This window comes from Antechinus flavipes, chromosome 3, assembly GCF_016432865.1.
Source record: "Antechinus flavipes isolate AdamAnt ecotype Samford, QLD, Australia chromosome 3, AdamAnt_v2, whole genome shotgun sequence".
NCBI classification, from domain to species: Eukaryota; Metazoa; Chordata; class Mammalia; order Dasyuromorphia; family Dasyuridae; genus Antechinus; species Antechinus flavipes.
The window spans coordinates 256474791-256502291 of NC_067400.1; the positions used below are offsets into that span (position 1 = coordinate 256474791).

Genomic DNA, 27501 nt, shown 5'->3' on the forward strand with positions numbered 1-27501 from the left:
CTCAGGACACACACACAGCTTGTTTGCTGGGTTTTAGCTCTGAAAAACAGACTATCTCTGTTAGAAATCTTGACATAACTGATATAAATACAGAGATAGTCACTTTGAGGAAAGAAGTTGCTTTCAGGAATAGGAGTAATGCTTCTACATATAGGGAAAAGAGCCAGCTATAGAGTATCAAGAGTCAAGGTGTAGAGAGAGCACACCCCAAGAAGCCCAACTAAAGAACTCACCCAGCTGAAATGTTGCACACAGGAAGGGATTTGTGAGAATTTTCATTGAAAAAACTTTTAGGTCCTTTAAGAGGATAATAGTGAATATCCTTGACCACATATGTTTCCTACCTGTCTGCCTCACTACCACTGTACCCTAAATTTGTACTTCCTCTTTATATAAATGGCATGTATGTTTGCAGAGAATGTGTTCCAGATTAGAAAGGACATTTAAGATACTTTTTAAAAAAACACTACACATCTCAGTAAGTGCTTATCCTGAGAACTAATTGCATTTGTATACAGAGGACAGGCCCTAGAATCAGGAAGACTTGAGTTCAAATCCACACTTACTAGTTGTGTGACCCTGAATAAATCACTTAACTTTTTTTTTTTTTTTTTTTTTTTTTTTGCAGAGGCAATTGGGGGTCATGTGACTTAACCAGGGTCACACAGCCAAAAAGTGTTAAGTGTCTGAGGTCAGATCTGAACTCAGGTCCTCTTGACTTCAGGGCTGGTGCTACACCAACTAATTGCCCTATCACTTAACTTTTTTGCCTCATTTTCCTTATCTGTGAAATGAGTTGAAGAAGAAAATGACATACCACTCTATATCTTTGCCAAGAAAACCCTAAATGGGTTCATGAAGCATCAGACACTACTAAGCAACTAAGCAACAACAATTAAATCTACTGACTGTTAATAGAAAGCACACCAGGGCTCATTTGGTGTAATAGTAGAAGTAAATAACATCAGGTTTCTCTCTTCCTTGGAACTTGGAGTAGGGGTCACCCTCTAGGAAATTAAGCCAAAAGTGCAAATGAAAATTAGGCATGTCCAGAGGGTCTACTGCATGGTGAACTAGAGGAACTTGAGGATTTTTAACAGCTCTTATTCCTAGGAAAAACCAAAGAAATGCTAAACCTGTGCATGTCATCATTCTCTTGTTGGAAACTTGATTGTGTGTGTGTGTGTGTGTGTGTGTGTGTGTGTGTGTGTGTGTATGTTCCAGTTTTTGTGTGTGGCTATGGGTATAAAGAATGTGAATAAAGAGTTTGGAAGGTTGAGATGACAGATCCCCCAAGTAATTTCTACCCTATTCAATTCAAATCTGGAGTTTACAGAGAATGTTTACAGCTGTCGAGATTACTTGGTTGTCTGTGGTCCTACTCAATAACTTTTGGTATATTTGTGAATATGTGGGGGATGAACAGAAGAAGAGGAGGTGAGATACCAGTTCAAATCATCTGCCTATAATGGATACAAAGAACAAAACCCCAGGGAGCTTGGTGGTTTCCTTCTGTTCACAGTTGTAGCTGTTTACCGATTTGTTTCTGACGATTATACCACTCTCTATAGCCCTGCCTCCTTTGTTGTAATTGTTGTAATCACAAGTCTTTGTCCTGTGCTAAAGCTTTTCTGATTTTATCATACAACTTCTGAACAAAATCTTGGTAGTAAAAACAGAGGTAGATGTCAAATAGAAGTGTCAAAAATCCAGCCAAAAACTCAGGCTGGAAAGCTGAAATTCAAGTTCTCTTCAAACCCATATTGGTTATAGGATCCTTGGCTAGTTATATAATTCTCATTGCCCTGAGGTAAAATTCTCTAGTCTGCAGGATAGCAACAGAAATGTTTTAATAGAAGTTATTTCTTCACAAGTTTTCTATCCAATGAAATTATGTATCTTATTTAAAAGGGAAAAAAAAGGTACTCATCTACAGTGAGCCTTCTTAATATTTTTCTCATATTGAAATCCAGTAATTCAATATCGTAGCAATAGATGTGAAGCAAGGGTGAAAGAATTCTTGTGCAAAGAGTAAGTGGATGTTATTATAAAATCCAATTTGTTAGTTTATCTTGAAAAAAACCCCAACTATTTATGGCCAAGGACAAAAATTACTTTCCCAGAACAATTCCATCAACTAAATTTGATTTTGTCCAGATCTATGATTTTTTTCTGTGGAGGGAATTCTGGGTGGGGGAATTCCTTCTATAATTGCAGACCTGAAATTCATCTTCAATTTGTAGTCTTAGAAGGATGAACAGAAACTCAAGACAAATTTTAATGGCAGAAGACTGTTTAATAAATCCATTTTTCACCTCTTGGCTGAAAGGTGAGGACTAAAAATGCAGAATGGGCCTTTTTTTTTTTTTAAGATATCAGTGTGTGAATTTGTTTTGAATGATTGCAATACTTATTTATTTCAAGAGAAGGATTTTATTTTTCTTTTTGGAAGATGTTGGGAAGTCATGTGGGGAGGGATGTGAGTAATAGTACAGAAAAAGAAGAGAGTATTAATTAATCATTAAACATATGCAAAGGGATGTTTAGATGGAAACAGATAAACTGGAAAGTGTTGGAATTTTATTATTGGATCTTGAGATAAGCACAGCACTTCACAGTTTCAATCAATAAACAAGCATTTCTTAAGCACCTGCTACTTGCTAGTTGCTGGGGATATGGGTATAAAGAGTAAAACAATCCCTACCTATAAGAGCTTTAATCTGTTCTTGTGCTTCTTGTTCTTTTCTTACTCCTCTCCTCTTCCTCTTCCTCCTCCTTTTCCTTTTCCTTCTTGCTTTGTATGTCAAAATGCTGTTTGTTCTTAATTTTTGAAATGAATGACATCGTGGGGTGATGTTTTAACTTTCATATAAATTGGATTTAAGTAAAGCAGAGTTACAAAATGTTATCAGCCTTACTTTCTCTTCTAGAGTCTTTACACTCCAATGGCAAGACAAAAATCAAGATGACCAGTGATGGCTATGGATGCAATGGATGACTTTGATTCTGACAAAGTTCTAAGTGCTTCACAGTGTTTTAACTTTTTTTCATAGTCATATGACTTTAACTGTTTTCATAGTCATAGGAATAAATTATTTTCATCTTTTAATTCTACTGGGGGAAAGTCTTCTCAAGCTTAATTCATTGAGTGGTTTAAAATCTGTCAGTTATGCTCCACCTGGTTTAGCCAGTATGCTGAGAAAGTTTATCTGGGTGTGGCTGTTGTGTTATTCTATAGCTTCTTGGAGTCACAGGTGAGTATGGGGTTTTTAATACGACTAGGGCCTCTGTTGTGAGATTTTGCTGAGTCCTTTTCAATCCTGCTTATCCACTTGTATGTACTTTGTTGTTGTGTATTAAGTTCATAATAAAAAAAAAAAAGAAAATGCTCAAATGGATCTGTGATCTCATCAATTCAAGAGTTATCTCCAGTGATGCTTCCCATGGCTGCCCACCCATAGATTCTTAAATATATTCTCCCAGTTAACCACAAGGGGTTCACCCAACACTCTTGAAGTCTTCCTCACTTTCTCCACATAGAAAGCAAACCTACAAAATGAGATACTTTGACTGATCATGTGTTATTCATGTATCATTAGCAATCTTTCTTTTGTTGTCCTGTTATACTTTGGTGATATTCTTTCCTCCTGTTCTTAAATATTCTTTATTGATTATGTATTGAAATTTGTTCACATCATCATGCATTTTGCTCTCTGAAAAATATTTTTCTTTAGTCTTTTGGAGGTCGTGGTATTCTCTATCTTGTTGCCAAATTTAAACACTGATAAAATGTTAGTATTGAAAATATTGCTTTTAACCCATTCAACATGTAAAGGACTGCTTGCCATCTGGGGAAAGGGGTGGAGGGAGGGAGGGGAAAAATCGGAACAGAAGTGAATGCAAGGGATAATGCTGTAAAAAATTACCCTGGCATGCGTTCTATCAATAAAAAGTTATTAAAATAAAAAAAGAAAATATTGCTTTTTACATCTTCTAGAAGTTGAGGAAAAGAGTTTTGCAATTTTCTAAAAGTGGCCAAAATTATTCTTTTCCCTTTTCAGATCTCAGTCTATCTTATTGTTTATCTAAACCATGGAGTTCTAAACCACTAAACTTCAAATGAATTCTTGAAATAGAACTGTCTATAAATTGGAGGTAGTCCTAGATTTAATTCCACCTTCTTGGTGATGCTTGGGAGAGTGGGGAGGCTTATTTATTCTGATCATTTATGCTTATGAAAATTTACATGGCATTAAGACTTTTGGGACATCCTGTGTAATAGAAATGCTACATATTTCACAAAATAGCAGAATATAATATATCTGAAATGGATTTTTTTCACCATAATGATTATGATCATTTCATAAAATCATAAGATAAAATAGATTTAACAGAAGATAGGATGCAGCTATGTATTTTGATTGAACAGAGAATGTCAGTGTTAGCTCAACTTCAGAGTCAATTTTGTTCAGCCTGGGATCTGAGGTGTGAACACCCTCTATAATGTCCCTAGCAAGTAACTTTTCAGTTTCTGTGATGATCTCCAGTAACTCACTATTGCCACAATCCAATTACCTCCTATTACACATCTGAACACATCTAATTGCTCAGATTTTTTTTTCTTATATTGAGCATAATTCTATCCTTATGTAGTCTTTAAAGCTTTCAAAATATTTGGAGTTAGTATCATCTTTGTTTAATTATTTTCTTATCCAACTATATATCTCAGTTTCTTCAATCAATCTTTGCATGTTTTCCATTCTTTCATACTAGTTGCCTTCTTCTAGACAAATTCAAACTTATCATGCTCAATCCTAAGATGTAGTATCCTAGAATAGGCACATTATTTTAGCTACAGTCTTACTAGGACATAATATAGTGGGATCATAGTCTAGAAATCATAATTTCTTACTAGATTCTAAATCTCTTGAGACAATACAGGTTAATAGAATGTTTTGATATAATTATATACATAGAAATATATACATACATGTGTATTTATATAGTTCTGGAACCCCTTCTCACTTTTTACACTTTTAGTACTTTATAATAGAGTGCTTTACACAAAATAGTTGCTCAATATAATTTGTTAATTGGCTAACTGATTACTATAATGAGTAAACCCTTTTCTTCTCTCCAAGGAATCACTGAGGGGTGCTTAAAGAAAGGAGAATTAAGATATAACAGTCATATCTTAGAGGCAGTTCCTGTTTCAAAAGTACATCTGTACTCCAAATTAACTATAAAGGACATATGAAGAAAGATGCTTTCTGTATTCAGAGAAGAGATAGACATATGTGTAGAACAAATTTATGTATATATTATTATATCCATCTATCTCTATTTGTTTCTAATGGTACCTACTTCTTAGGGGGAGGGGAAAGAAAAAAAGGAAAAAAATTCACATGATAATTTTGTTATATATTTGAAAGGAATAGCAAATTGTGCATAGTTGATTTGTAGTTTCATTTGTAATCATATTTTTATTTTGTGTTATGGAAATGCTTGTCTTTTTATATAAATTGAAAATTAAAATAATTAAATTTAATTTAAAAAAGAAAGAAAAGAAAGAGTACGTTTGTAAGTTAGTGGTTTAAAGGTATAAAAATACACAGTTCTTATAGATGTAACAATAAAAACCCAAAATGCAGATCCCTGATAGGATAATATATTGTATGTATTCCATCTCCAGTAAGGGATCTTTTCCATCTCTTGACCCTGCATACACAACCTGATTAAGTTTTAGAGGAGTCTAGCCACCTTAAAAAGGTCATTCTTTCTTTCTCATGTTTTTTGATTCTTTTAACTCAGTCTCATAGCCCTAGGTTTGGTTCAAGGAAAATATATCAACAAAGAAGAGAAAAGAGAGATAGCTGATGCTATTTGTTTCCTCTGAACAAAGAAATATTTCATATACACAAGATACGCAAGCACCTATTGACAGAGAAATTGAAACCAGCAGTAGTCATAACTTTATTTCTGGGAGATTAAGACTTAAAACCACCAAAATAGAAGACATTTTGCAGAAGTTCTAATTATACATTTTACATTTCACTTAGACTCTGCATTGTCCAAACAATTCTATTTTTTCTGAGAAGCCAGACTCATTAAATGTAATTTGTTGGACCTCTGAAGATGTAGAAATTACTTTCTGTAATACAGCTCTTACAAATTGAGTATGCTGTATTTCCTAATCTCTCAAGATCATAAAACTGCCATTAAAGCTGTACCATGTCCCTCCCAGTTACCTATGATCAGGTAAGGAATAAGAGAGCAAAAGAGAAAGCTAGAACAGGGTGTGCTAGAGGCAGCTTGGACCAATTTGGAAAACTGATTGCTAATAAGAATTTACATCTTGAAAATAGGAAACTGCTGAAAAGTGGGACTTGATTTATCATGTGGTTGATTTTCTATTCTTAAAAAAGTGATGGAGAAAGTATTAATTATAAAGATTAAATTTACAAGTTTGTTCTGCACTGTTTGGAGAGGAAATTGTTAAATATTTACTAGCACACTCCTACAGCTAGGACCTGAAATATAGTCTCAGGTTCACTCAGTCAGGGAATATGCTTTAGTTTCTATGTGTATCATACATCTAGGATAAGAGAAGGGCATCAACTCTCCTTTCCTATCTCTCCAGGGAGAAATTCAAATAATCATGATATGCATTGAGCATTAAGCTTGGAATCAGGATGATCTTAATTCAAATCCAGCTTTGGTCACTTGCTTGAAGTGTGAGCCTGGGCAAGTCCTTTAATCTCTGTCTGTTTCCTCAACTGTAAAATGGAGATAATAATAGTATTTATTTTTGAGTGATTTTATGAAGATCAAATAAGATAATGTTCATAAAACACTTAGCAGAGGGCAAGGCATGCATTCAGTATTTAATAAATGCTTATATCCTTCCTTCCTAAATGGAAATCACATTATTAGAGGCTTCAGTTTCCTGGCTAATCTACAAATTACCCATTATACAGACAAACTGGAATGCCAATATTATTATAGTGTTCTTCTTTATTCTTTGTGAAAATGGGTCCTCAATTCCAAGCACTAGAAATCTTTAAGCTGGAACAAGGGGTGCTAAGAGGTAGAAGTGAGGAGTGAATGCAATTAAGGTAAGGAGGACAGTTAAAGAAAAATCATGAAAACAGTATGGCTATGTGATGGAACATGTGAAGGAGAATAACATATAAGTCTGGGGAAAATAGGTTGGGCACAGGTTGGAAAAGACTTTAAATGCTTTTGATAAACTTTTGTACATTTACAAATGGTGTGATGTGCATTCTTTTTTATTTCTGTTGACTTTCTCCTCAAGACTTCTCTTAAATGAACTGAGAGAAATAAAAAATCTGTCTGATGAACAAATGGCCCTATTGCTGGGCATTGATGGTACTATATTTATTTTTATATTATATATATATTTCTAATTTTGATTTTTTTTTCAATTTGGACATAATTTATATTGGAATTGCTTTTTCTGGTTTGTCTAATATAAGTGATTTTTAATAGAAAGTAAATGAAAGTAAGGCTGTAAAGGTTGATGAGATCATATGCTTTTGTAAAGAGTGGTTGGTGGTTAGAAGTATTTGGCTGAAGAGGGAAAATAGCTGCTCCCTCTATCTGGCACCCAAACTTCATGTAGGTAGAATTGCTCTTTCCCAACTCTTTCCCTCAGGCATGACTCTGCTTAATCACATGCTTGTCTTTGCCTTGTGAGAGGAAGGAAAGTTCGGGTAGGTCCTGGTTTCAGAGGAGTTTTGGGAGAAAGCTTCTCTTTATCAAGCCTCTTTCTTTCTAACATTGCTAATTCATTTATACGCAGTGGAACTCAAGAAGGCCAGGATTCATGGGACTTAATCTTTCTTCTGCTTTGGTTAAATTATAATAGCATTTATTGAAAAAATCTTATGATTCATTTTTGAGCCTCCATCTGGAGAAATGTAAGTATTTCACAACAAAAATTTTCTTTTCTCTGTGTTTTTGAGTATAACCTTCTTAAGTGCCTTTGAGTATATCTATCTATCTATCTGTAATCAATAATGAATTAGGTTAAGTATAGTTTTATCTCAAAACTAGCTTTTGTGAAGAACAATGTAAAGAAAGCCATAGCCAGCTGAAGTTGAACATATGTGAAAAATCCCTCCTCTTAGGAAAGTTGAGACTAGTGGATTCAATCAATCAGCAAAATTTATTAAGTGCCTACCATATTCTGGACACTGTGCTAAGAGTTGAAAATACAAAAAAGAAGCAAAAAGACCTAACCAAACAAAAACCCCCAGCTCCTGACCTCAAAGAGCTCATAATTTAAAGGGGGAGAAAATGTAAAGAAATAGAGAATTTGAACTTTAGAGTCTGAACTGGAATAATAAGCTAATAAGGTGATTCTGCTAAATCTGGTATAAACATGATGGTCCTTTGAGAACAAAGGACCACCAGATTATCTAAAGAACTGATCAAAGCTTCCAAGCCAATGAACAATGGCATTTACCCAAGAATGGCCACTGTGCTTTTCACTTGGATGAGATAGAGATTTAATCTGAAAAATGAAAACAGCTGTAAGCTTTGGAATGGATGCTCATTCTCCTCTTTAAATAGCATGAGGGAACAAGAAAGAGGGAAACTTCACCACTTATTGTTCAGTAGTTTTTCAAACTGAAAATCTGACTCTTTATTACCCCACTTGAGGTTTTCTTGGCAAAGAGAAGTTTGTCATTTACGTCTCCAGCTCATTTATAGGTGAGGAAACTGAGTCAAACAGGGTTAAGTGATTTGTCTAGGTTCGCACAGCTAGTAAGTATCTAGCACTGAATTTGAACTTAGATCCTCTTGACTCCAGCATGATATTCTATCTCCTGAGCTACCCATTTGCTCCATCTGCTACTTCCTAGCAAATGTAGACAGCCACAAATTCTTCTGCAGTGGATCCAGCTAGGCCTGCATCTGTACCTTTTGGCTCTTGAATGCCTCAGCTGACACTTCTTCCCTCTAATGAGATTTCAGTACCTCCTCTCCCTCCTGCATTTTCTCTTGCCCCATCTCCATAGTCAAGATATAATGATATAGTCATATATCTATCTATAGCTACATCTACATCTTTATCTATATCTGTATATTTTTAGCTCTTTTTATCTCGCCTATCCTCCCTCTTTTCCGTCTCTCTCTGTCTTTCTGTCTCTCCATATTCATGATATAATTACTGCTCTGGGGCTTCTAGGGGAATATGTAGGTAAGTGTTGGGAACTTTCTACTCCCCACTAGACACTAACCTATAGTGCCATACCACAGTCCTATGTGATATCACAATTTATGATCATAGATATAGAGCTTTGAAATGTTCTTTTCCATATTACAAAAGTAACCTTAGAAGTCATCTACTCTAATCTTTTCATTTTATGGATGAAGAAATGTATGACCAGAAAGGAAGTGATTATTTGCTCAGTATCAAATAGGTGATAGGTCACAGGCCCAGAATTTGGATCAAGGTCAGTTAAATTCAGATCCAATATTGTTTCTATGGTACTACACCATTCCTTTCCTGATTTTTACCAGTGTGCATAGTGTGCTTTTTATAATGATATTAACTATTACAATTATAAATAAGGAGCCTGAAAATTGGTGAAATAAATGTTTTTTAATAAACCTGTTAATATGTTTAAATTATGGCATGCAAAATGGTTTCAGTTATTTTTCAATATATACCCCATATGAGAAAAATTTTAAAAAAAAACAGAAAAGTCATACTTTTTAGGCTTTTTAACATTAACTAGTATGGACAAGCAACTTGGGGCTTAGGATAGCTTTCCCATAAGTAAAACAAAACAGCAAATATAAATATGACAAAATAAAATAACTTCTAAACAAAAAATAAAAACTACTTGAGCAAACAAGGGTAAATATATATACAAAAGAACAGAATATTAGAAAACATGTTTTAAGGAATAATCTTTTTCATCATGGTAAATGACTCCTTTGAAATTAAGAAATGTGATCTTTAGAAAAACATTTAAAATATTCTCTCAGAGAAATAAAACATTTATTCACAAGCCTAGCTGGCCTCAGAGAAAAAACATTCAATCTTTTAATGTTCTGTGCTAGTAGAGACAAATCCCAATCTGAAGACAAAGTTGAATTATTGCTACAAAACAAAAAAACAACAACATGGAAACATTATTATAGTTTGAAAACAAACACCACTCTTACCCTCCCCATATATTTATTTAGACACATCTCCATTCCAAATGTTCATATGGACTATTTGTGCCCAATCTGTGGTATGGTCTTTTGAGCTTGTATTGGTCTGATCAGTCACAATTCAATACACTGTATCTTGACCCCAACATAGTGATGTCATTTTAGTCTTCTTCAAAAACCAACTAACTAATATCATTGTTGGAATGTTCTCTCCCACATTAGAATATGGTCTCCTTTAGAACAGAGACTGGGTTTTTGCATTTACAGCACTTAGCACATTGCTTGGCACCCAGTAAGCATTTAATGAATGCTTATTAATTTACTGATTGAATCAGTCCTTCGGGCCTTGCAAGCAGTTTTTTTATCCTCAATTTCATAAGAAAATTTGTTAAATTAGTCATGGAATACTCTCCTACTCAATTAGAAAACAAAATCAAAAACAGAAAGGAGGGAAAAAAGACTAGAGCAAGTGAAAGATCATGGGTGATATGAAATTGGTATAATGGAGTACTGAAACTATAGTCAGAAGTCTAGGGTTTTAATGACATTTAACTGTTTTTACAGACTTCTAAGTGGTATTTCATATCACTCAGCCTCAGTTACTCCTCTGTTAAATGGATCCCAACATTTGGTGGAATTTCATGTATCACATAGAACCTAAATTTTTTGTGTAGTAAAAAGATTTCTGGGCTATAATTGAACATTCATTTATTGGGAAAACAACAGATAAAATGAAATTTCAGCTGTCCTTTGACATCTCTTAGTATATAATTCCATACCTATGTAACTATAACCTCCAGAATTTAATGTTAGTGTATGTTTCATACTATCCTACCCTTTCAACAAAATAATCATCTCCATTTTATTTCTGGTTTGGGATTTATAAGAGTAAACATGAATAATAGAGAACTGGCTTCCCAGTCAGGAAGGTGTGGGAGCAAGACTTAGCCTCTCCTGACAAACACTTCCCATGTGACCCTGCAAAAAACCTTTAACCTCTCAGAAGCTTTGACAACTCTCTTTGCACCCTAAATTGTAGAGTAGAATGGAAGAAGAGATTTACATACAAGGAGTTTTTTTTTTTTTTTAATAACAATACAATTACTGGTTCAGAACTCTTCCTCTATCTATAGTGTTAGTTATCAGAAAGGATTTCCTAATTACCTTAGCACTATTTCCTGGTTCTACATTGTCATTGTGTCCCATATCTTCAAAACTTTTCCTGATTAAACAAATTTTCAATTATTTGACTGAACATTAAATGTGATTTCATTGTCCATTTCTCAAAATAAACTACGGAAATAAATAAAAAAAAATATTTTACATCACCTTTGGATGCATGGTATGTTACTCCATATAAGGACTGCATTCTTGACCATCTCATCACACACCTCATATATGGTCACTGGATCAATCTTAATAAATGGAAAATATCACTATGTATGATGCTGAGTAACAACTTCTCCTCAATTCCCTCCACCCCGTATCAAGATCTGTATGAGTACAGAGAATAGTTACTGGCAGAATAATTTCTCATATTCAAAATATGTTTACCAAGTTGTCTAAACTGAATAGAACTGATAGATTAATTAAAAAAAAAACTTATTTACATGTGAAACTTTTCTTAGCATTTAACTCCTTAAAAAGAAGTACAACATTTGAAAGTTATTTCCTTTGAGTTTCATTTGAAATTGAAATAATGGGCCAGTGAACAAGACCCATCTATATTTTAGTATGAATCAAAGTAAAACAAAAATTTCCATAATCATTGATTGTTAGGTACTTGGTGAGTAAAAGTGTGCTGACAAAGGAAGATGAGAAAGAGAAAGGGAAAGAAAAAGAGATGGAAGAACAGTAAAAGAATAAAGAAGAAGAAAAAAAATAAGAGAAACAAGGATAAAAGGAAGGAGAAAGAGGAGAAACAACATGCTATTGTCTCTTCAAAAGCTAAAAAAAGCATTATTTTTACCAAAGTAATTTTGAAGGATATCCACAAGGATATAGTAATGATTCCCACCTTTTTCTTGTAGGCCAATACTTATAATTGCAAAAAGGCTTAAAAATTAAGAAACTAAATTAATGGTTATCTCAGGCAATACACTCCACTACTACAGAGATTATATTTTTGCAGCATTTTTAGGTCAAAGAAATGAATCTTTGTAGCCTTTAGCTTTTATCTTGTGGTATCTAACTGAAACCATTAGGTCTGACCAGTAAATGTCTATACTTAAGAGAACATGCTTTCTAGAACACCAAATTTTGTTTTATTAAATGAAGAAAAGATTTGGGTGAACTTTGAAAAAATGATGCTGTTTGTTGTAGTGTGTTGACCATGAGACACAAACAGCTTTATACCTCAAAGAATCGAGAAGCAATTTCTCTATCATCTTTAGTCAGGACTAAATTGTCCACAAACATCCAGAAAAATGGCTGTTCACTGTTCATCTTGGGCTTCCCATATTGTAAAACTCGGTAATACTGGAGAAAGTACCATACTAGAAGTAGAAAAAATAAGGAAAGAGAATTATTATTCAGAAAAGAAATAAAATGGTATAATCCTAGAATGCCTTTCATTAGGAAGTGGCAACATTGACCTTCAAAATAAGTGATGAATTAAAAATATGGGTGGCTATGTCAGAGAAAAATAGAAAAGAGAATTGTTTGATATTGTATATAGATCTATAATCTTATTTTAATTTAGTTATATCTTAGTTTCTTGTTTTATTTCTTTCTTCACATTTAGTCTTTCCATGATAAAAGGAAGAAGTAAAATCTGTTTAAGGGAAACATTAGAGAAAACGAACCCCACTTTTTTTTTTTTGGTTGATTGTGATTTGGTCTATTGTGAAATATTTTAAAAACATTTTATTGATGCTTCATGATTTTATATCATTTTCGTTTCTTAATATATCTTGCAAACACTAAGGAGATGATTTAGATTTGGTAATGCATAACTATTCTCTTTCTGCAGGAAACAAAAGTTCTTGAAACAGAAGACATTTACTTTGTGTGTCTTCTCTGACAGGACTGTTTTGTGGTTTGGGGATTATTTTATTATAGTGGAAGAGCTCTCTTTGTAGAATGAAATGGGTGAGAGGAAGAAAAAGGTAGTATTTCAGCTTTTCTCCTATTATCACATGCATGATTCTTTGATTTATAAGGAAGAAAATAGACACTTCTAAACCATAATTGAATGCTCTCTGAGGATTTCTAGAAAGTGAGGAGTTTGTCCATCCCTAACTGCTTGGGTGCATTGTTGCTGCCACACCTCTGAAGATTAACCTTGATGTGTAAAAAAAGAAAATTCAATTCAATTTTACAAACTTTTATGAAATGTTCACCATTGCAAAACAATATATTACATTTCTGGACATACAAAGATGAAAAACACCAGTGTCTCTACCTCTGTGGAGTGTACTGAGGGGCTATTTCATTAACACAATAACACACAATCAATTTGTTATAAGATGACATACAGTAAAGAAGAGAGATCCAGAGAAAGTGCTGTGAGAAAATTGATGAAGAAGATACTTTCAGTTGGTGAGGGGAGAGGCTGATGAGAGGTTGCTATTTGGATGAGATTGTTCATCAGAGTTTGTTGCCTGCCACCATGGTATTTTTTCCTGCCCCATCTGAAAGTTTCCTATATCACTTAAAGAATAGAATAAGGAACATAAACATGTTGTCTTCAAGGTAAGCAGTCTTTACTACATCAGAGTTTTTTTTTTTTTTTTTTTTTTTAATGTTGTGGATTCCTTTGGCAATCTGGTGAAGATTATGGACCTTTTCTTAGAATAATAATTTAAATGCAAAGAATAAAATACCTAACAATACAAGGGAATGTGATGGAAACTAGTTATGTTAAGTACAAGAAACCCTGTGCTGGTGATTCTTCACTCAAATCATACTTAAGCCATGTTGAGACAGAAAATCTGGTCTTTTTTTTTTGTTTTCATCAACAGGCTATATATTTTCTAGTCATTTCTACATATGGGGATGGGATAGCTCCTTCTACTTTATAACAACCCTTTTCTCATTTTTTCTCCCTGCTCCGTTTCCGAAACTGTTCATATCCAGAATCTCTTGTTCCCAATTTCTGTACCCAATTTCCTAGCTTATTGGTGGCTCTCGACATATGCTATCAGAGTGGGACACCAATCAAACCTGCTCAAATTCCTCCTTAGCCTATAAAAATCTGAGCATTTCTAATCTTTGGGTGGGCACACTCATCTCCACCTCCAAACTTCCAAGCCAAGAAAGTTACCCAGAAGCATAGAATGATTGTCCGGAAATCCAAGACAGTTGTCTTCTTCATTTTTCCGCTTTTGTAGTCTGAAAACCATCATGGCTGAAGATTCTTGTACATGCCTCTAGTTGACCCCTTCTCTCCTCCTTCTTCTTTGCATGTTTTAGTCTCAGGTGTGAACAATGAGGCTAAATCAGGACATATCAATTTAGCACCACTGGGGCTGTCCTTGTACCCTTCCTACTTCTTTTGATGACTCTTCCTGTTATTCTCTTATTTTCTCCAATTTAGCCATGGTATTTCCCTTTTAAATTCATTTTAAAAAGATTTGTTGCTTTCAGCATTGTCTGGTTTGTCTAGTTTTCCTAGATCTCATATTCAACTACTTGATCTTAAGAACAATAGCAATAAGAAGTTGTCAAGAAAGTTAAGAGCAACAAAAGTTTTAGATCGATTCTTGTATTTAATTTTCTTTCTTCCTTTTAAAATTTATTTAGGACTGGGTTTCTCTACCTTATTAAAGCTAGAAGTTTTGGGTCTACTTAACAGGTAGATCCAGTTCTGATCATCCTCATGGGAGCTTTGGTTTCCTCTGTTTCTGAGCTGTGTTAGTTGGCTCCTCCTCAGAGAGTCTGGTTTCCCATCCTGGGAACTCATTATAATGTAGAATCAGTGTGAAAACCCTGTAGTCTAAGTCCATTGGAGTTCAAAACCTCCAAACTCAAGAGATCTACTAGTCTCAGCTGGGAAAATAGGCTTATACCTCTCTAACTGATGATCTCCTTGCATAGATGAGTGGGGAAAAAAAGCAATGAATGATAGATAGGATGAGGGGACAATGCTTATACAGAGAATTTAAGGGGAGGATATTTGGGAGCCAAGATGATTGAGTAAGCAATAAATCACCATAATTATCCCATATTCACCTCTAAATAACCATAAAACAGCATCCTAAAACTAATCCTGGAACCACAGAAACAATAAAATGATGGGATGAAATAATCATTGAGCTCCCCAAAACTTGGAAGATCAGCAAGAAAGACTATCTCTTTGGGTAAAAGGGGAACACAGTCCCAGACAGGAAATGTCCTAGCAAGCTATCAGCAAGCTCTACTTCCAGCAACTCAGCTAGTGATTCTAAGCCCAATGGCAGTTGAGCGGGCAACTGCAAATGCTAGGAACCTCCACATGTCTCAATACAGCTAGGAGAATGGGCATATTTTTGCCACAAGAATCATCACATGCTTCAGTATAGTCCTGGGCAAATAGGCATCCAGATGTCAAATTCCCCTATGCTTCAATGTAGCCCTGGGGAAATAAAGAAACATCCTGTTGACCTCAGCACACATGACACACTAGCACTAAGACCCCAGCCCAGTACCAGGTAAACTGCCAGACTCCTATGCCGCTCAGAAGCAGCAACCACTCCCCACACTCCATTGTATTGCCTCAGTGCAGCACTAGATGTGATTGTCCCTTGTGGGTCTCAGAACAACATCACTGTAGCACAAGGTAAATAGTTAGTATCTGCATCCCCTAGAACAAGAAGCCTGAGACAGTGCTTCTTCCACTTTAGGAGCAGAATTCAAATTTAAAAGAAAAGGAAAAGGACAAAAAAAATGAGCAAAAAACAATAATGACAAAAGAATCTTGTCATAGAAAAATATGATGGTGGGGGAAGACCAAACGAAGACCAAGACACAAACACAGAAAAGGACAACAATATCAAATTACCTATGGGAAAACCCCCAAAGAAAAACAGGGAGTGGTCTCAGGTTCAACAAAAACTCATGGAAGATCTCAAAAAGGAGATTAAAAAATCACATAAGAAAGGTAAAGGAAAACTTGGGAAAAGAAACGAGACTGATACAAGAGAATTATGAAAAAAGAGTCAACAGCTTGAAAAAAGAAACTAGTTGCCAAAAACTAGAATTGGCTAAATGCAAAAGGAGATACAAAAATCCACTGAAGAAAACAACTTTCTAAAAAGTACAATTGGCCAAATGGAAAAGGAAGTACAAAAGCTATCTGAGAAAAATAACTCCTTAAAAGTTAGAATTGGACAAGTGGAAGCTAATGACTCTAGGAGACATAAAGAATTAATTAAATAAATTCAAAAGAAAGAAAAAAAATAGAAGAAAATGTAAAATACCTCATTGGAAACACAACTGACTTGGAAAATATGTCCAGGAGAGACAATGTTAGAATCACTAGACTACCTGAAAACCATAATGAAAAGGAGGAGCTGTACAGCATCTTTCAAGAAATTATCAAGGAAAACTGCCCTGATGTCCTAGTAAAGGGCAAAATAAGCATTTGAAAGAATTGCACGATCACCTCAGGAAAGGTATCCCAAAATAAAAATTCCAAAGGAAACTATAGCAAAATTTCAGGGTTATCAGGTAAAGGAAAAAATACTACAAGTATCCAGAAAGAGCAATTCACATATTGGGGAGTCACAATCAGGGTTACACAGGACTCAGCAGCAGCAGTCTTAAAGAATTAGAAATCATGGGATATGATATTCTAGAAGGCAAAGAAGCTAGGACTACAATCAAAGATCACCTACATGATTAAGCATAATACTCTAAGGAGAAAATGATCATTTAATGACATAGAAGGATTTCAAATTATTATAAAGACAAGAACAGAACTGAACAAAAAAAATGATTTCTAATATCAAGACTGAAGAGAAGTCTAAAAAGGTAAAAAGGGAAAAGAAAATATAAAGGATATATATTCCTTCTAGCTCTACAAATACTCTACCTAGTATAATTTTTAAGAATTATGAGTAGCATTTTCCCATGTAAAGAGATATAAACAATTTATCTGCATTAAACAGGATGGAAGGAAGTACAGTTAGCAATCATGATTGTGAATGTGAATGGGATGAATTCTCTCATAAAACAGAAGAGGAAAACAGAGTGGATCAAAAGCCAGAATTTTACAATGTGTTGTTCATAAGAAACTCACTAGAAGCAGAGAATCACACACAGAATAAGGGGCTGGATTAGAATTTCTAATGCTTCAGCTAAATAAAAAAAGTAGGGATAGCAATCCTGATCTTAGATAAAGCAAAAGCAAAAACAGATCTAATTAAAAAGAGATAAGGAAGGAAACTACATCTTGCTTAAAGGTACCATAGACAGTGAAGTAATATAAGTACTAAACATATATGCCCTAAGTGTAGAAGCCAAATTCTTAAAGGAAAAGTGAATTATAGGTTCATGACCAAACAAGAAGTAGAGAGCATTATGAAATTAAAACAGGTACTTTTGATTATATTAAATTATAAAGCTTTTGCACAAATAGAACCAATCTGACCAAGATTAGAAGAAAAGGAGAACACTAGGAAACATTATTTATAGTAAATGTCTCTGATAAAGGTCTCATTTTTCAAATATATAGGAAACTGAGTCAAATTTATAAAAATACAAGCTATTCGTCAATTGACAAATGGTCAAAAATTAGCAACAAGCAGTTTTCAGATGAAGCAATCAAAGTTATCTATAGGAATGTTAAGTACTCAAAATCACTTTTGATTAGAGACATGCAAATAAAAACAATTCTGAGGTATCACTTCACACCTACCAGCTTAGTTAATATGACAAAAAAAAAAAGAGAATGATAAATATTGGAGAACATGTGAGAAAATTAGGACACATACATTGTTGGTGGAGTTGTGAACTGATTTGACCATTCTGGGGAGCAATTTGGAACATGCCCAAAGGACAATCAAACTGTTGATCTAGCAATACCACTACTATATACTCAATGAGATAATAAAAAAGGGAAATGGATCTATATGTGCAAAAATATTAATAGCAAGGGGCAACTAGGTGGCACAGTGGATAGAGCATTAGCCTGAAATCAGGAGGATCTGAGTTTAAATCTGGTCTCATATGTTTAACACTTCCCAGTGACCCTTGGCAATTCACTTAACCCCAATTGCCTCACCAAAAAAAAAAAAATTAATGGCAGCCCTTTCCATGGTGGCAAAATATTGGAAATTGAAGGGATGCCCATCAACTGGGGAAAGATTGAATAAGCTCTGGTATCTAAATGTAATGGAATATTATTGTGCAATAAGAAATGATGAATTGCACTTATATAAATTAATGCAAAGTGAAATGAGCAGAAGTAGGAAAACACTGTACACAGTAACAGCAACATTGTGGGATGATCAACTATGAATGACTCAGCTCTTCTCAGCAACACAAAGATCCAAGAAAAGTACAAAGGACTTATGAAAGAAAATATTATCCACAACCAGATAAAGAACCAGATAAAGGACTTTGAATGCAGACTGAAGCATACTTTTTACACTTAATTTATTCTTTTTCATGGTTCTTCCCACCAACCCATCTGTTTCTTCTTTTACAACTATGACTAAAATGAAATATGTTTTGCATGATAGCACATACATAATTTTTATCAAATTGCCTAATGTTTTAGGAAGAGGGGAAAGGGAAGGATGGAAAAGTGAAAAATTTTGAACTCAAACTCTTGCAAAAATGAATTGCAAAAATTGTATTGATATATAATTGGAGAAAAATAAAATATGAAAGAGGGAAAAAAGAGAATTTCAGAAGACAGTTATTTAATGTGTCAAAGATTCTCTTACCAGGTGGATGTTCAGAGATTTGTCCAATTGGAGGAGTGGAACCATATATTAAATCAAATGGTCCCCATTCTTCTACCTAATTGTACAAAATATTTCAGAATTTTTGTTATAATTTTTTATTTTAACATGTGATTCAAAACTTCTAAAATAGTATATATCAATCTCTAATATATTTGAGATCTCTCTGTCTCTCTTTTATAACATCATATTTGTCACAACAAACATAACATAGATGATTGTATTATAGAATTCTAGAGGTAGGACTTTTAGAATTTAGAGATCATCTAAGTCTAACTTCTACATAGGTCCTCTTCCCCATCCCCTACCAGTGGTTTCCTGTCTTTGTTTGCATAGTTTTAGTGATGAATCCATTGGATATCTCATGCAAAAGCCTTTCCTTTCTATGGTCGAGCATTTTTAATTTTTAAGAAGTCATTTACTATATTGAGATGAACTCTCCTTCTCTGCAACATCATAGACTACTGCTAGTTCTGTCTTCTGCAACTACATAGATCATGTCTAGTCCCATTTCCCCATAAGGATCCTTCAAAAATATAAAAAAAACCAACTATCATTTATTCCCTAAACCTTCTCTTCTTCAGTCTAAATATCCTCCAGCTTCTTAAGGCAAGTTTTCCAGATTCTTTTTCTTTCCCATCATAGTCTTAAAATGAGACATCTAAAATTGAACATGGTAGTTTAGGTTGAGTCTGATTATAGCAGCATTTCTATATACTTGACTATGAACTCTGCTTTAGTTAATATAGTCTAAAAATATACTTCTCTATTGAAATCCCCCTTTTTAAAATCTTCATTGTAACATGTAAGTGACCCTTGCTTGTGCCAGTTACTCTTTTAAGCTGGAAAGATTTTAAGTTGGAGACCAGAGATTGGCTGATGTCTGTTGTCCCAGAAACAACCTGATAAGTGGGATAGGGTTTACCACAAATTTGGATGTTGCTGGATTAAAAAAAATTTTTTTTGGCACCCACTGCTTTCAAAGGCAAGCTTCTAAGTCAGAGAAGAGTTGTGGTTGTGTCCCAGGAGACAATACTCATACCACTAAAATTGCAGATCCTTGACTATTTTCTGGATAATAACTTCATCACATTTGACTCATAATGAACTTGAGGTCAAATAAAGCACCTTAGTTGTTTTTCATATGAATGGTCACTCACATCTTCTAGTTAAGAAACTTTCAACATAAACTTCCTAAAGTACATGGGAAAGACCATAAGTAAGACAGGGTAAATGGGGCTTTATTCTGTAGTACTTATTTTTTCTCTTTTGGTCACCCTCTATCTCTTATCTCACCATATCCCCAGAGTAATGCTGTTATTGCAATCTTCCAACTGAGACTTATTTGCTCCATCATGTCACTTGTCCACTAATCTTTTTGAGTTAGAATAATTGTGTCAGAAGCCATACTTTGGAAACATGGCCCAGATTCTCCAAAGGATGAGTTAGCACTCCTCCCAATATAATAGAAACTATGGGAACCTCATCATGAATGTCAACCTTTACTAAGGATCCAGTTTACACTTTTCACAAGGTATTTCAAACATCATCAGTGATGTGGGTTTGTGCTGACTGAAGGGTATATTGATACCTTCCTGAATGCAAGTGAATTATCCTTCATCCCTAAAGTGGGTATAATAAAAACACTTACCTTCCATGATTATTATGAAGATCAAATGAGATAATAATTATAAAGTATTTAGTATAGTACCTAGGACATAATAAGCTCTATTAAAATGCTAGATATTGTTGCTATTATTATTAATCTCTTTCTACAACAGTTTCTTCAATTATTCCAATTTTCTACTTCTCAAAAGGAGGATGTTATGAGGATCAAGTGAGATAATATTTATAGAAGTACTTATAATAATGCTTATCACAGAAATGTTTGTCTACAGTATAATATTCTAGTCCAATAACCTCATTAAAAACTGGAATCATGATCATAATACAATATCACAATATAGTAATAGCTAGCATTTATAAAATGCTTTAAGGTTAGCAAAATGCTTTATATGTGTTATATTATTTGATAAATGAGGTTAGTCTTACATAACTTGTTCCCAGCAACCTCATATTGAAAAATTTCACGTTAACAATAGTAATGAATCAGATTTACTTACTACCCAGATCAAAGAGTAAAGTGGAATAGAATCTGGTCTAATTTACTGTTTCTCAAATAGGGGCAGCTAAATGGCACAGTAGATAGAGTACTAGACCTAGAATCAGGAAGACATCTTTCTGAGTTCAATTCTAGTTCTCAGGCACTTATTAGTTGGGTGACACTGGACAAGTCACTTACTCAGTTTCCTAATCTGTAAAATGAGCTAGGGAAGGAAATAGCAAACCACTCCAGTATCTTTGCCAAGAAAACTCCAAATGAGGTCACAAAGAGTCAGACAGGACTGAAAAACAACTGAGCAACAATGGTCATCTCCCATCTCTGTACCTTTGTTTAGGCTGTCCCTAGTGTTTCTAGAGTGATTTCTCTCTCCATTCTTGATCCCAGTACTCACTTCAAGACTCAGACCACGTGCTACCTCCTACAAGAAGTTCTTTCCGAGCCTCCATTTTTTAGTTCTTGTTCAATTACTCTATATTTCTTTGTTTGTTTTCCAATATATTCTATATTTAAGAAGTAGCTATGTGGCAAAGTGGAAAGACCATGTACTCAGGAAGACCTGAGGTCAAATCCAGTTCTGACACTTAGCAGCTGTGTGATCCTATGTAGAGCCAAATCACATGACCTCTTTTTGCTCTATTTTCTTCATTTCTAGTGATGATATCTACTTCTCAGGTTATGAGGATAAAATGAGTTAATATTTGCAAAGCTTTTAAAGTATTCTTTAAATGAGAGCTACCATTATTCTGTGTTTTTATTTGTTTTCTTTTTCTAGTCTTGTCACTCTTTATGTGACTCCTTTTAGGATTTTCTTGGTAAAGATGCTGGGGTGATTTGCCATTTCCATCTCCAGCTCATTTTGCAGATGAAGAAAGTGAGGTAAACATGGTGAAGTGACTTACCTAGGGCCCCACAAACGGTAAATGTCTGAGTTCAAATCTAGCCTCAGGTCTTTCTGACTTGAGACCAGGCACTCTGTATTATACAAACTAGTGGAAATATTTTTATATATTTCAATATTTACTTATCTGTATGTAAGTTGTTTCCTTCAAGTTGAATGTAAGCTTTTTGAGAACAAAACTTTCATTTTTGTTAATGTAGCCTCAGAACTAAATATGATGCCTTGGCATAATAGGTGCTTAATGCATGTTTGTTGAAATGAACTGAATGGAGCCCAGATCTGAAAAGATGCTGAATGCAAAAAGACTTTCTTAGCCATGTTAAGGTCTGGTGATGGTAATGCCATTTATCTTGTGCAATTTCTGGGATGTTCATTAATGTGACTTAAAAAAATCCTCATGATCCATGTGAAAGAAGTGATTATTAATTATTAATGGATTTGGGGAGATTCGTATTTTCTCCTTTTAAAAAATCCTCTTTTCAAGACTCCAGTCTCGAAAAATTGTCCTTTTCCTCTCTCCAGACCCCACCCAGGGGAGGCAGTTATTATATTCTACTTTGATTTGGCTGGGCATAAATTCTTTGTAGATCTTGAAAGCTGGGGACAACTTAGAAGTAAAAGACATAATTGAAGTTCAAGTTCAGTTGCTTTTTGTCATATTCATCCTCTCATTAGTTAATGAGAGAATGAATTAAGCAATCAGAGTTGATTGCTACTCTGAAGAATGTCTAATCTTTGTTCTAAGAGACAGCCAAATGACAATCCTTTTACTAAAATGCTGTCATTATTAATAAAATGATTAAATTATCCAGAAATCATTACTCTCAAACCATTTTAAACATCACAATGAGATATTGGCTCATGTTGCTACAATCCTCATTGTGGAAGAGTATCATGGGTAAGACTAATATTAGGGTGAGGGTTGGTGGAGCTGTGTATAGAAAATTGACCTTGGAGATGGGATGACCTTGGCTTCAGTCTTCCTTTTAATGCAAATTAGCTATGAGACACTGAATAAGTCATTTAACCACTCAGTGATCCAGGCGACAGTTTGACTTATATATTACAGGTATGGTCCTGATCAACATTGGTAAACATAGTTTTCTTATCAAGAATAAAGTATATCAATGAAATCAGAGGTCTGGCAATTTTTTTTCCCTCTAGCCTGAGACCTCACCAATACTATGGAGTCTTCTTCAGCATCTCTGATAATACCATTTATTTGTTAAGACTAGGAGGCAGAATAATAGCACACAGTAGGCTGAGGAGTAATATCAATATGCCATGAAACCTATGTTACAGGAAAATACTCCAATCCAGTCCTACCATTTTGCAATATCTGAAGAGCTTAAGTTTAGAGCTGCAAAGGACTTCAAAGTTTCTTTAGTTTAATCCCTTCATTTTACAGATGAGCAAAATGAGGACGAGTGAAGTGCAGTGATATGCTTAAAGACACACAAGTAGAAAGCACCAGAGCTGGGATTTGATTTGGCTCCTCTTGTCCCTAAAACTATTTTACTTTCTCAGTAGACACTACCATCTTTTAATTTCTAGGTTTTCTATCATGACAATACCTCTCTCAGACTTGCTAAAATTTTCCAGTGGATTTGTTTTTTCCCCCAGAGGCAGTTGGGATTAAGTGACTTGCCCAGGGTCACACAGCTAGGAAGTGTTAAGTGTCTGAAATCACATTTGAACTCAGGTCCTCCTGACTTCACGGCTGGTGCTCTATCCACTGTGTCATCCTAGCTGTCCCTTTCCAATGGATTTTAAAGATAGAAGATGCATTTAATGTACTCAAGCAACAAGCAAGGTTCCACCTTGATCTATCTGAACTGTCATGAATAATCATATAAAATTAATTAGTAATTAAAAAACATATTCAATAACAAATGTAGTGCAACCAGGATTAGGACCATGCTTTGACAATCTGGGCCACTATCCCTCACAATAGATATCTGCATTACTTTTCTATATAGTTGACCTCAGTAAAGAGAAGGAAAACAAAGCAAAACAAAACAACTGTATTAAAAGGGCTACTTAATCTATATCTGAGATAGGAAGAGATCTTTGTAAGGTGTTTACTTTCCCATCGTTATTCACATTGACAGTAGTTTTTTGGGTTTTTCTTTTTTTGTTGAGGAGATAACAAGGCAACATATATAATAAACAAGCTATGTCCAGGATAATTTAGAAATAACTAACTAGAGGATGGTTGGGAGGAGACACTAGAAAATGATAGGGAGAGAATACAAAGGTGCCTTTTTGGCACTTCACTGTTAACTAGCTTTCCCAGGCATCACCAATGATCTTGACTTATGTCTTGCCACTGGACTTTGATAAGTCTAGAGGAGAGAGAGAGGATGACTACTTTGTGGGGCTTTATCTTACTCTGAGAGCCTCAGAAATAACCTTCTAGCCCATGGTCCACAACCACTATCCTGGGAAGCAATGGAGATGCTGATGGAGAGGAAGCCTGGCAACTCTTAAGTATAGACAGATTTATTGAAGACTTTGAAAAGAAAGCTCTTGTCATTAGAGCTTTCATATCATTTATTCTTCTTCATAAACATATCACTTATTTTTATGTTCCTCTGTATTTTCTCCCCAAATGCCTGTTTCTCTCTTTCTGAAGGATTAAGTGACTTGCCCAGGACTACATAGCTAATAAGTATCAATTTTCTGAGGCTGGATTTGAACTCAGGGCCTCCTGAATCCAGGACTGATGTTCTATCCACTGGACCATCTAGCTGCATCCTCTCTCCCCACTCTTCACCCCACCACCCCAGGAACTTCTGAAAGAGACTTACCTAGATACACTTTCTCCATCAAGTTTAATATTTTAATTCATCCCTTTTAATTTCATTACATTTCATCTTCCTAAATTCAGTCCAACTTGCTAGCTTGAGATCTTTCTAGATATTCACTCTAAAATCCACTGCTAGTTATATCTCCTAGGTTTGTGACATGTGTAACTTGATAAATATTCTATCTGAGCTTTTATCCAGGTAATCTATTACAATATTAAACAGGAAGGAACCAAGCACAGATCCCTAGGGAACTCTTCTGGAGACTATATTCCAGGATGACAAGGAATCAGCCTTTTTGGGTTGGACTATTCTGCTATTTCCAAAGCTATTCAATTCTATCTTGATCCTCCTCATTACCTCATATATTCCTCACTGTTCCCAAATACATGTCTACCCAGAGGAGTTGGAACCTGCCCGAGTTTACTTGTTAAAATCCCCAAATCATGTATAAATAGCAGCTCAATTGACAATGCATACCCAGGGAGCCCTTAGGTGTTGGTGATTTGATTCAAGTCAGCAAACATTTATTGTTCTTACTAAGCAGAGCTGGCTGGCTGCTCCAAAGCTGCATGCCTCAGCCCAGTTTTTTGTTCCGCTGCCTGGGTTGTGATTTTGTTTATGATTTCCTGCTCCCTCTTCAACTTCCACTTTTCTTTTCCTTTAGGTCTAAGTGCTTCCTATTTTTGGAATGTGGAAGTCAACTTCCACTCCCTCACTCTTCCTAGAAAAGGGAGAAGAACTTGAAATGGAAAATTCATGCAGCATTTTCTAATGATTGGATTCATTATACATGTTAATTTGATGACTAGTAAGTACAGTTTAGTAAATCTTCCCATGAAATGAAAAAGAATAAATAAAAAGAAGGGGACCTTGATTTTCTAGATTGAGGATGTTCCAAACTCATCATCTTGGAGTAGTTACTAAGATGGTAATAATGGAAAAAGACTGTGCCTTCCCTTCCAGAGCTGAGGTGAGGATCTCTGAAGATTGGCTTCCTCTCCAAGAGATCTCTTCAGTAGATGGCAGTTTCCATGACACTGGAGGCTGGGATCAAGGGTATCCTCCCTTGATTACTCTGTTCCTCCTTCCTTTTATGCTCAACAAGACCTAGGGAGTCTATGGCATAGACCAGAAAGGCCTGAGTTTGAATTCTATCTCGGACATTTGTTAGTTGCAACTCCTTTAGCAAGTCATTTCCTTTGTTTAAATTCCAATTTCTTAATTTGTAAAATAGGGATATAATTCTTGTATAATACCTAATTCAAAAGATTCTTGTGATAAAATCACTTTGCAAGACGTCAAAGTGTTATATAAGTACTAGCTATTATTATCATTTGCCTTATGATACATATTTTATAATGATGGTACAATTAGACCCTAGGTTATTCAGATTTGAGGAACAGTGATCCATTTCTCAGAGTTTCTCCATAAAAGACACATATATATGTAAGGTTGAAGAATGAAAAATTGTTACAGAAATTAATGGAATATTTGCCAGCTGAGCCTGATTGAATGAAAAAAAAAAAGAAAGATTAAAAAAAAAGAATACAAGTTCCTTTAAGGCAGAGGTTCTTATCAATTTTTCCTTGTTTTCAGTGCTTAAGAGAGTGCTTAATAAATGCTTGTTGCATGAATCAATGAATCAATGGCTTGCCATGTCAGTGTAAAAACTATACACCAAAACAATTTGACTATTTCTAAAATAGCAATCCTGATGGCAATATTAATCAGTCTTAGTAGCACAAAGATTGCTAGAATAAAAATTGGAGAATGTGAATTAAATTCTGCCTCTAATACATCCTTTCTGTAAGATTATAGGCTAGCATTCCCCAAAATATCAGTGTCGATATTTGTATTAACTACAGGACAAGGCCATTATGAAGAAAGCACAACAGTTACTGTTAATAACCCATTATGAGTATTAAAAGTAGGACACATTTCTAATATCATTTATGGTATGCAAAGTAAGTTAAGGGAATAAGCCCTTAAATAGTACTTATTACATGCTAGGTACTATGCTAAGTACTTTTCAAATGTTTCATCTGATTCTCACAATAGCCTTGCAAGTGCCATTATTATCTCCATTTTCATGTTGAAAAAACTGAGGAAGGTAGAGGTTTAATTGAATTATCCAGAAAGAACCATAGAATTAGTAAATGTCTAAAGATGGATTTGAACTCTTTCTAAGTTGGCCCAGCTCTCCACCCATTGTGCCACTTAGTACTTTCTTTCAATATCCCTGTGAGGGTAGCATTTTTATTCTTATTTTTATAGATGAGGAAACTAAATATCAGTGAAGTAAAAGTGATTTTTCCCAAGGCTAAGGGACAGAGCTATAACTTAAACCACATTGTCTGAGGTTCATTCTAATATTCCATAGATACATGGCTATGACTAATAGCAGTTTAGTTTGCTAATTTTGAAACTGATTCTGGTATAAAGTAATATACCTCAATATGCAAATCTGCTATTTACTAGGTATAGACTAAAGGAATATATAGCAGAGACTGGAGGATACTTGTTCTCAAGGCAACTGGAGTTAGAAAACCTTGAGTTAAATCCAGCCTCAGCTACTTCCTAGCTGTGTCA

General features: G+C 34.7%; 1 protein-coding gene across 1 annotated transcript in view; it reads right to left on the reverse strand.

Annotated features, from left to right (window-relative positions):
* Positions 1–9975: 9975 nt before the first annotated feature.
* The window catches only part of DNMT3L (DNA methyltransferase 3 like), a 38478-nt gene continuing 20952 nt past the window's right edge, over positions 9976–27501 (reverse strand). The window contains exons 9-12 of the mRNA XM_051990589.1: positions 19062–19137; positions 12547–12686; positions 11521–11606; positions 9976–10135 (exon numbers count right to left, since the gene is read on the reverse strand). Coding sequence (XP_051846549.1) covers positions 9976–10135; positions 11521–11606; positions 12547–12686; positions 19062–19137 — 462 coding nt within the window. The remainder of the gene's footprint in view (positions 10136–11520; positions 11607–12546; positions 12687–19061; positions 19138–27501) is intronic.